Genomic DNA, 10,572 nt, shown 5'->3' with positions numbered 1-10,572 from the left:
AAGGGGTTCTTGGAATTTGTTTTCTCTGCACGCTATTCAGCCATGGTTATGAAATCACTGGTAAAATAGAGGCAGACACCTGTGGTTAGTAGATATATGTACTCTGAATTTCAAGTTGTGTGTATATTTGTGCAAGAGAGAGAGAGAAACTAAGTGTTTTGTTTTCTTTTTCTCTATTCAGGTTTCAGCAAGCAGATGGTGGAAATTCTCAACAAACACAATATTCAGTTTAGCAGTTTTGATATCTTCTCAGATGAAGAAGTTCGTCAGGGCCTCAAAACCTATTCCAATTGGCCCACCTACCCCCAGCTCTATGTGTCTGGCGAGCTCATAGGAGGACTCGACATAGTGAAGGTTAGAATTGGGAAGCTGTACTGGTACCGAGTTTCCATTTAGAGCACAGTTTCTTGAGTGCTGGACTAGGTCCAAAGAGTAAGTTCTTAAGAACTGCTCCATTCAGCAGGCTGAGTCTGGAACCTGTGCAGGGCATTTCTGATGAGATGATTGTCACTGGCATTCTGTGTTAGGGTGTGGCCAGGGTTTACCTGTAAATGCTTCCTTCAGCTTAACCTGTGTTTATTTCAGGAGCTGGAAGCATCTGAAGAACTAGATACAATTTGCCCCAAAGCCCCCAAATTAGAGGAAAGGTAAGTCTTTCAAGAGTTTCAAATAATCTGTCGTTATTTTTAAAAATATTTTTTAAATTCTCAGCCTTTGCATTGCCTTTCTGTACAGAAATCAGAGATGTGTCTCATATGCCAAGTTCATCATTCTGCTGTTTGCAGTCAGACAAGTCATGCTCACTCAGGAAGTGTGATTCGGACTAGGGAGTGTTGTGTGTCACTTTAATGACTAAGTGGAGGATGTTCTTTGTTTTTATAGAAATGTTATTGCTACAGTGGGATGGGCACGTTGTAGTTGTCTCTGCATTTCTGAGCCAGGATCCAGCTGTCTTGATGTCCAGGTTTTAGTCAGGGCCCTGCTCATGGCATAAGCTGGTCCCGTGTTTTCCGACACGGGCCCCGGTGCTGCCGCTGTCACCGTCCCATCAGAGCACTGGCGTGGGCGTGGGGGAGCCGGTGCCGTGCATGCCATGCGCGGGCCACGCGGATCCCCGCTGCCTCCGAACCCTGGGAACTGAGCATCCGGGGAGACTTCGGAGCTGTCACATCCGTCCGACGCGTCTTATGAAGCATCTCAGTCAGCTGTTAGACATTTTATCTTATAGAAATTTTGGGCTTTGGCCTGTAGGGAGCCTTAAAGGATTTTTTATTCTAATAAATATGAATTAATGTAGAGGTTTAAAAAGGAATTTCTTTTGAAGTGTAGTGGCGTATCAGCCATTCATTGTTGGGGAATGGCTGGGCTTCAGTCTGTAAGGTAAAACTTCTCCATGTCATTGTGTTGTCGTTTCACATTTTGAGAAATTTTTAAAAAAATATATTTTATTGATTTTAGAGAGGAAGGGAGAGAGGGAGAGAGAGAGAGACAGAAACATCAGTGATGAGAGAGAACTATTGATTGGCTGCCTCCTGCATGTCCCCTACTGGGGATCGAGCCCGAAACCTGGGCATGTGCCCTGACCAGAATTGTACTGGGGGCCCTTCAATCCGCAGGCTGACGCTCTATCCACTGAGCCAAAATGGCTAAGGCAAGAAATTTTAAGTGTTTAAAAATAAACACCTGATTTACTTACCTTTGATTAATGAAGTAATCCTTATAAACAGTATTCCTTCTATGTCAAGCCAGCCTTTAGGTGGCACATTTTCTCAAATGATTTACATCCTTTCTTGCCTTTTTGGTAGGAAAGTGGTGCTCCTTGTCCCTTTGTTACTGGAGTCCTCTGCTGAGAGCTTGGGCGGCCCCAGAGGCTGTGGCCTCAGGAGACTGCTGTGCACCTGCTCTGCTGGGGTTTGCTCTTCGCTTGCTCTCTGTTGAATGCACCCGAATCTCTGTGGTCAGACACCAAGGGCTGGCCGGCTAGAATTACGTCGGAATTAAGTTCAGTGTATTTTGAGTAACAATTTAAAGGGCTCCTGGGAGGAAAAGTGCAGGAGCCTGGACCTGTTTTGCTTCCCTGGATGCAGGTGGTGGTTACTAGGTGAGAGATTGGGATCAGCATCATCATGTTGTTTCTTACTGGTTTTTGTTTGTTTATTTGGAGAATTAGCTAATTGCACTCTGTTGAAAGTGTACATGACAGCTTTGTGTGTGATTTGTGGTTCCATTTGTGACAACTTTATTCTGTGAGGAGATTTGGAGCCACCACGAAGGATCCAGAGAACCAGGGGCAGGAGGAGAACATGGTGATGGGGCCACCACGGGGCCTAGAGGGTCTTCCGCAGCCACTGTCCCCACACCGACTTCCTGAGATCTGTTTCTAGGCTCTAGGCTAATACGCAGATGGTGCGCATTCTGACAGCAAGTTAGCTCCTGGTGTTTGAAAGATTGTGCGAAATATTCAGCTGAAGTTAAGACGAGAGCATTTGATTTTAGCAGCTGGTGTTAGTGGTGTTCCAAGACGTAGTGCTCCCCTCAGGGGTGGCCTTGTGGGCACTGAGCGTGCGGAGCCGTGCGCAGCCTCAGGATGAGAGAGACATGCAGGATGGAGTGCTGGAGGTTCCGGATGGGCCCTTATCGAACAAGTCCTTATTGAATTGGGTATTATTATTTTTTTAGAACTGTGAGTTGATGGGCTTAAATTGCAACTTGAAGGAACATTCTTTGCCTTAAAAAGCCACATTGCGTTTTACAGTGGCTTAGGGAGAGAGTGAAATAAAGGGAAATGTCAATGTATTTGCTTGTTTAATGCCATTCAGAGCTGCGAACTGTCATCCTGCTCTCCCTCAGCATGCACGTTGCTCCTGAAGCGCAGCGAAAGTGGGGTTTAATAATTGAGCTGAGCCGTTTCATATCAATTTTCTCTCCTTAGGCTCAAAGTACTGACAAATAAAGCTTCTGTGATGCTCTTTATGAAAGGAAACAAACAGGTAAAGAACTCAAAAATGGTTTTACTTGTAATTTCTTTTGATGGTAACATGTGCAGCAAGGGGACACTTACCAGCTTTTTCCCAGCGTTGGCTAATGGAGCCGCGGAGGCACCAGGAAGTTATCTGGGCCTAATTGGTGCTTGTGGACACCAGACCCAGTCATCTGCATGTTCTGACTGTCCTGGCATCGCACGCAGTGGGGTGTGTTTCTTTCTGCTGCCAGACGTCAGCTCACAGGTCAGCAGTGTCCTCACTTCCTGGTCTGTGAGTTGCTGTCGGGACCATGACTTAGTCCACAGCGTGCAGGCTGGTCACCTCATGGGTCTCAGGTCTGCGGCTTTAGGTCATCCTGGAAGTATAACCCCTGCCGCCGCCTGTGTGCTCAGTGCTTGGGTGATGAATGAGTGAAATCGTTTCGGCAATTTTTTTCTTTTCTGTAACTGCATATTCCTATTTTTCTACAAAGAGAGTTCTTAGTGTTCATCAAATCCTCAAAGGGTCTGCCCCTCACTGGCTGAGAACCAGTGACACATCCGACTTCCCTCTAAAGGCCGTTTCGCCGTGTGGCTCCTCTGGTGTCAGGGCGCTTGTCACTTGTGGCCGGTGGTTCTTGGAGCTGCTCTGCCGTCACCTCACAGAGCCTCGCCTTCCCTCGGCGCACAGAGCCTGGTGCCGCCCCACAGCGCCTGCGAGCACGTGGTCGCCGTCACCGTGGAGTTACTATAGCTGATACAGTGCCACCAACTGTCTTACAGAGGAATCAGTTCACACAGCTGTTCTAATGAAAGCAGGACAACTAGGAAAATGGTCAGATAAATTCCAACATGTGATCCCTGGATGAGGACCTAGACTCTCTGGTCCCCTGTATTTATGAAAACAAAGTAGAGGAAGCTAGTAATTCCCAGGAGTGAAAAAGACATCTTTTCTTTTTGGTGATTATTTTTATTCTCAAATCACCCCCCCCCCCCCCCCCCCCCCCGCCACAAGCCCAGACAGTATTCGTGCATTTTGGGAACATAATTATTAGCGCCATTAAGGTGTTTGTGTGGCCCCAAGTCTTCCCTCAGGATTGAGGGGATTTGAGATTCTGTGCATGAAAAATAAGATCTCCATAACCTGAAAAAAGTTTGGAACAGGAAAAGGATGATGATGGTGAAAGGTTGAGTATTGAGATGGTCTCTGTGAGTGACATCTCAGGAGAGTGTGGGGGTTTACTTGAGGGACTTCTGACCACAAAGATTAGAAGCTACTAGACACACGCCCTCCCCTTGGTTACAGACCGAAGTGAATCTGGGGGGTGGGGGGAGGGTGCGTTTGAGCCGATGTCTACGGGTCAGTACTGGAGGTGCTCCTGAGCCCTCACCCGTCTTACTGCCCTGTGATGTGAAGGGCCCTGAGGCTCGTCCTCGCCCACCAGCTGTCCCAGGACAGAGCGTGAGGGACAGCTGTGCATGAAAAAGTGGGCTGTGGGCTGTGGGCCGTGGGCCGTGGGCCGTGGGCCGTGGGCTGTGGGGAAATGTCATGCATCTTCACTTTCTCTCTCTGCATTTAGGAAGCTAAGTGTGGATTCAGCAAACAGATTCTGGAAATACTAAATAGTACTGGGTAAGTCAGTCTTACTTTTAAATGGTCTATTTAAGAAGTTCTAACTTTTCAGTTATATCTAAATCCATACGTTTTTATCTAGTATTGTTATACTGGTTTGTGAATGCTTTAAGTTAGATTACAACAGAATGTTCTGGCCAATGTCAAACTCCTGGTAACATTTCTCAGGCAACAATGAAATAACTATTTGTCTACTTTCCCAGAGGAAAGTTAATAACTGAGTTCTTACCAGGCATAAAGATATTTTGGAGAAAGTGAATTATGGGTGTTTTAATTTTCTTTAAAAACATTGTAGTGTCTAAATCGTCCACAGAGCAGATGGGGTAAGTATTAAGGTCGATTATATGGATCTGAGGAGGAGGGTAAATTACATGCAAGGTCCTTGCTTTTCATCTGCTCAGTGATAAGCTTTCAGGTGAGAAAATTGTGATTGATTTTTATGGTTAAAAACAACCACTTTTATATGTCAATTATGCCTCAATTTAAAAAATTAAAACAAAATCACTTGGGGATATTTACACATGTTTTATAGAGTTTGTCATGTGTTTTTGCTTATTTCTTTTATTTCACAATTGCTTTTTAATATACGTTTTCTAACCATAGCTTTAAATAGATGAGGCAGTCCTATGAAATTAGAGGGAAAGTAATCTTCGAAATATTTAGACATTCTTGGGGAGAGTTGAAATAGTCAGATAGTACAGGTTTACGTACAATTTTAGGGACATAAAAAGAAAAAGGATAGATTTCTTAAAATGATTGTGACGTTTCACAGAGCAGAGTCTGGTCAGCCTGTCCTGAGTGTTGAGCCTCCTGCTCACTCTGCGGCGGATGGAGGACAGCTGCTTGGTTTTGGTCCTTATTTATATGGCCCTTCCTCCGTCTTCCCTCGGCCCCAGCTCCACGGAGACACACCCAGTCCACTCCTTCCTGGCCCCAGCCTGTCCTTGGGGCGCCCTCTGCTTGTTCACGAGCCAGGACTGACAGCTCGCAGATTTGGGAAGGGCTCCCTGCTTTCTGTCCTGTATCTGTGCAGTCCAGACCGGACGGGAGGGCAGTTCTTGGGGAGCTGGGCTTCCGAGGGAGACGGTGTCCCATGGCCCGAGCCTTGGTAAACAGGATGGCGTGGTGGTGGGCGCCCGTGGAGCCTCTGCAGCTCTGTAGCGGGAACACACCGTGAACTCGGGGGGCCATGGCGTGGAGAAGGAAAGCCCGGCCCTTTGTTCTTTCCCCCCTGCTCTTGCGCTTGTCGTTTCCTTGCTAGTCCAGATGAACTTGCCGCAAGGCCTGAGTCCCAGGTGCACGCTGAGGTGTGAATGGTCCCTTACAAAGAACTGCTGGGACCCTCAGACCCATGCACCTGGGCCCCGGGCTCCCTAGGTCCCTGACAGGTGGCCTGTCACTCGCCCTTTTCATCAGACGGTTCAGCTGAAGATGTGCCTCCCTTGGTTCACCCTGAAGGGAGACTCGCCTCGTGTAGGTCCTTTTTGGTTCCCTTTTGCTCTTTCAAACATCTCTTTTCTTGCGCTTGCTGTTGGTTAATCCTGTCGTCTTTCTTGAGTATTTCTGCGCCATGGATAGTTTTATTGGGACCTTGTTGACCAAGTAACCAAGGTTTCCCTTGAGATGGCCTCAGGTTTTGTATGTGGCGTTTTCTTTGGCCAGTTTTTGGACCCGCACACAGGACCTCATGCCTGGCCACACGCCTGGCCTCATGCCGACTGATTCCCTGACCACGACGCAGGTAAAGCAGAGCCCCGTCCTGGAGTCAGTCCATTCCCGTGTCACAAGGCGGCATTCGCTGGCAGTGAGGGTGTCCTGGCTGGTGAGTCCCAGCAGCTCCGGCCGTGGCCTGCGGCATCTAAATGTTTCTCTTGCCTTTAGGAGAAGGTCTGCTGGCCCCTGTGTAACCTTGTATTGCCTAGAGAAAAACTCAGACACGTTTGTGTCTTGGCATGACTTAGTCTGAATAGTACCCGACGGAGTAAGAAGTAAAATCATTTCCGTTTTTCTACAGTAAATTACTTTTGTTGGCACCAAAATGGTTGATTTTCTTGACTATTTTAAAAACACAAAGTAGGTTTACAGTTTCTGTTTAGAACTGAATTGGCTGTTGAAATGTTTTCTCCTGTTGCAGTGTTGAATATGAGACGTTTGACATACTGGAGGATGAGGAGGTAAGTTCTGTCTTTATGTCCTTGGTCTCTGCGTCCCTTGCGCTGAGGGCAGGTGTCAGGGTTCTTGCTGTTCCGTAGGTGCGGCAGGGACTGAAGACCTTCTCCAATTGGCCCACGTACCCGCAGCTGTATGTGAAAGGGGAGCTGGTCGGAGGGCTGGACATCGTTAAGGTGAGTCCCGCGCCCCCGGCCCTGAGACGGGGACATGAGAGTTCCGTTTCGAACAGGAACGCTGGCTGTCCTGGCCGCCTTTCTCTTCTGGCCTCACGTCCAGGCACTTGTACACCATGTTACCCTGTCTGGGCCCTCGTATCTCGTCATCTCCCCGTCACTGCCATGTCAGACCGTCCTCGCCGCTCACCTGAGCCCCAGGCTCTGCCTCACGGTGGGCCCGACCCGACCCTGGCTGCTGCTCCGGGAGCCCCTGCAGCTCCTGAGCGAGGCCGCCAAGCCCAGCCTCTGGAGCTGGTGCTCAGAGCAGCTTACGCTGCGGCCGTGCTCCAGATCCGTTCCTCCCGCTGCACTGAGTCTGGTGGAACTTTCCTGCATGTTTTCAGCTTTTCTTCACCGCCGCCTCTGCTTTGGGTGGCCTTGCACGTTCCGTAGTTCAGTCTGTTCTTTGTATCCATTAGGGTAACTCTTGTCTGGGAATCACCTAGAGCCGTGGTTGGCAAACTGCGGCTCGTGAGCCACATGCGGCTCTTTGGCCCCTTGAGTGTGGCTCTTCCTAAGCCTTAGGAGTACCCAAGTTAAGTTAATAACAATGTACCTACCTATATAGTTTAACTTTAAAAATTTGGCTCTCAAAAGAAATTTCGATCGTTGTACTGTTGATATTTGGCTCTGTTGACTAATGAGTTTGCCGACCGCTGACCTAGAGTATTCCAGCTAGAAATGTTTGCTTCTGCTCCTGAATTCCTTTAGACTCAATGTGCCTTTAGACTCACATTGTTATAATTCTATTACTAGAAGCCTGATGCACGAAATTCGTGGAAGAGTAGGCCTTCGCAGCCGGGCTGCCTGGATCCTTCCCTCACAGCCGCCCTGGCTTCGCCCTGGAAGGACGTCTGGTCTAATTAGCATATTACGCTTTTATCATTATAGATTTTCTCATGTTACTCTATTCTGCCTCACTCCCATGCTCTTGGGTGACAACAGGTCGTGGGCAGGAGGCCTGAGCTGCAGTGCCAGCCTGGCCCTGTGGTCACTGCCTGGTTTCCTGAAGGGAAACTGCAGGATTGCTTAGGCCGTGCCAGATCCCCCGGGCCTCAGATGCTAGAAAATCGGTTCCTTCTCAGACTGTGGGCACATTTCAAGGGCACGCTGTCTCTTACACGTCTTCAGGGATTTGCTTCCTTCTTTGTTGGCTTTAAACTCCCGTGGGATTTTCACTGGCCCTGGCTTTTCTTCTAGAATTTAACGTCTAGAGGTGCGATGGCACCTGTGTGCTGCAGACACTACTGAGGAGCTGACACCCCACACTGGCCCCCTGTGTGACGGTGCCGGAGGGGGTGGCCGTGGTGGGTGTGGCAGGGCCTGAGCAGGGGCGTGGCCAGGCCGTCCTCTGCCTGGACTTCCTCTGAGGGCACGTCCCTGGCGTCGGTGGACGGCAGTGGTCAGTGGTACTGCTTCTGGTTACGTCGGAGATGAAAGCTGTGAAGCCGCACTTTGTAACGTGAAGGAATCCGAGCAGGACCTGCGTGGCGTCAGTGCTGTGGTGGAAGGTTCGATGGGCCGGCCTTTGCGTGCAGAGGCTGCAGGCCTTCGGGTTTGACATCACACTTTCAGGCGAGCCAGGGAGGCATGTTTCTGCTAAACCGTCTACTCCTGGTGGGAAAGGTCTACCTTAGTAGCTTTTGAATAGCCCTGAAGCAACAGAAACATTTCTGCATCTGTTATTTTATACAGGGATTTTATTTTTGTAAAACACAATCTTCAGACCCCAAATTCTCTTGAGCCCGTTCTTGTCTGAATGTTTTATAGCCGGTACCTTAGCCATCGGTAACTCTTGGGAAGATGCAATCAATAAATCTCATTTAATTCTGCAGCTGAGCTGCACGGCAGCTTCTAGGTCTGCCACAGGGTGTTGGCATATGCCTCGATGCTTACCTAAGGGAACACAGGAGTTTGGGGCTTTGTTCTTTGGGATGAGAACTGGGAGCAGCTCCTGGATCGGCATTTTACAAGAACCTTTTTTAAAAAAATATATATTTTATTGATTTTTTACAGAGAGGAAGGGAGAGGGATAGAGAGTCAGAAACATCGATGAGAGAGAAACATCGATCAGCTGCCTCCTGCACAACCCTCACTGGGGATGTGCCCGCAACCAAGGCACATGCCCTTGACCGGAATGGAACCCGGGACCCTTCAGTCCGCAGACTGACGCTCTATCCACTGAGCCAAACCGGTCAGGGCCTGGATCAGCATTTAGATGTGTTTCTTGCAGGGCGGGGCTTCATGTGTAGGTTAGTTAACACCGGGGTTACGTTCCCAGGGGTCTGTTCTGGCCTCTTTGGGAGCAGAGTGCTTGCTTCTCTGATGAGTGGGTGACTGACTGTATGGACTGGTGGTCAGTGACCCAGTCAGTCTCACGTCCTGACCATCTCAGCTGCTATGCAGTGTGGACTCAGTGTGTCTCAGCTCTGAGGGGTCCACTCTGGAGAGTGTGTTGAGTCCGAGCATTTAGACCTGGTCGCCCTTAAACTGCCCCTGAGGACAGTGGCTGTGCTCGGGACTCCGCCGGGCCAGCGCACTGTCTAGTGCCGAGCCTGAGAGAGGCCTCGCCCCGTCAGAGGGGGCCACAGGCCTGGGGAAGTAGGCGAGCTGTCTGCCATGTCAGCCAGGACATCCTCCATCCGGATCTACCCGAGGGCTGCCGGCCTCCTGGGGCGTGAGCCCGGGACAGCCCGCGGTGCTTTGTTGCAGCAGGGCGACTGCTGTTCTGGGGGGGTGGATCCCAAGGCATCGCTGCCGGCGGCGGCTGAGAGCGTGGGACAGGGTCTCCCCTCCCAGGTCTAACCCAAGAGGAGCTTGCGTGGGGCTGTTGATTGGTGTTCAGGCTGCTTCATAAGAACCTGGCATTTCCATCAAATTAAACTAGAAAACTCGATCCTTCGGTCACACTTTAAACTTGATGGCTGTGTTCCAGCTTTTCTGGAGGTTTCTGCAGCATTTGCTGGTTGCTGGCCTTTACTCTGTATTCGCACGGCAGTGCGGTGGCTTTGCCGGGTGGGGGAGAGGCGCGGGCAGCAGGTGTCGGTGCAGGTGTGAGTGGACGCTCCCATTGCCGTGCTTTCCTTCAGTCGCTCAGTTTCCGCCTCTCTGTTGTGTTGTGTGGACAGGAGGCCGCATTGTTTTGTTAATGCGGAGCCTTTTCCCCCCGAACGTTGTGGTCTGACAGCGTCCTCTGACGCCGTGGCTCCGTGCTTAGCTGGAGGTCAGCAGCTGGCGTCCGTTTGGTTCTGGTGCGGATGCCGTCCCTCACTGCGTTGTTGTTCACAGGTGCCTGTCCATGTTGTTTTCTTTTTTATTTCTAGGAACTGAAAGAAAACGGCGAGTTGCTGCCTACACTGAACGGAGGAAATTAATAACAGTTAAGCGTGGTGCCCAACTCGTGCAGGAAATACTTCGCTACAGCCGAGCGGCTCGCGGCCAGGCTCCCCACGGACGCGGGAGGAAAGGCCCCTCCGTCGCTGTGTCCCACAAAGCTGTGCTAAAGACATGTGTTACCATTTCCCCACCCAAACTAGAGCGCAATAAACCAGTGAAAAGCACTGTGGAAAGAGAGTTTTTAGTGAGTGAAC

At 49.8% G+C, this 10,572-nt stretch overlaps 1 protein-coding gene across 1 annotated transcript in view; it reads left to right on the top strand.

Moving 5' to 3' along the window:
• Window positions 1–10,542, top strand: part of GLRX3 (glutaredoxin 3) — a 22,936-nt gene extending 12,394 nt beyond the window's left edge. The window contains exons 4-10 of the mRNA XM_006754930.1: window positions 182–354; window positions 586–647; window positions 2,933–2,990; window positions 4,543–4,595; window positions 6,730–6,769; window positions 6,848–6,940; window positions 10,306–10,542. Of these exons, the coding sequence (XP_006754993.1) occupies window positions 182–354; window positions 586–647; window positions 2,933–2,990; window positions 4,543–4,595; window positions 6,730–6,769; window positions 6,848–6,940; window positions 10,306–10,356 (530 nt within the window). The 3' untranslated portion in view covers window positions 10,357–10,542. The remainder of the gene's footprint in view (window positions 1–181; window positions 355–585; window positions 648–2,932; window positions 2,991–4,542; window positions 4,596–6,729; window positions 6,770–6,847; window positions 6,941–10,305) is intronic.
• Window positions 10,543–10,572: the final 30 nt, after the last annotated feature.

The sequence above is a fragment of the Myotis davidii genome, unplaced genomic scaffold (assembly GCF_000327345.1).
Source record: "Myotis davidii unplaced genomic scaffold, ASM32734v1 scaffold72, whole genome shotgun sequence".
In the NCBI taxonomy this organism is placed as follows: Eukaryota; Metazoa; Chordata; class Mammalia; order Chiroptera; family Vespertilionidae; genus Myotis; species Myotis davidii.
The sequence above is the reverse complement of the archived record's forward strand: the minus strand, read 5'-3'. Positions and strand labels throughout refer to the sequence as shown.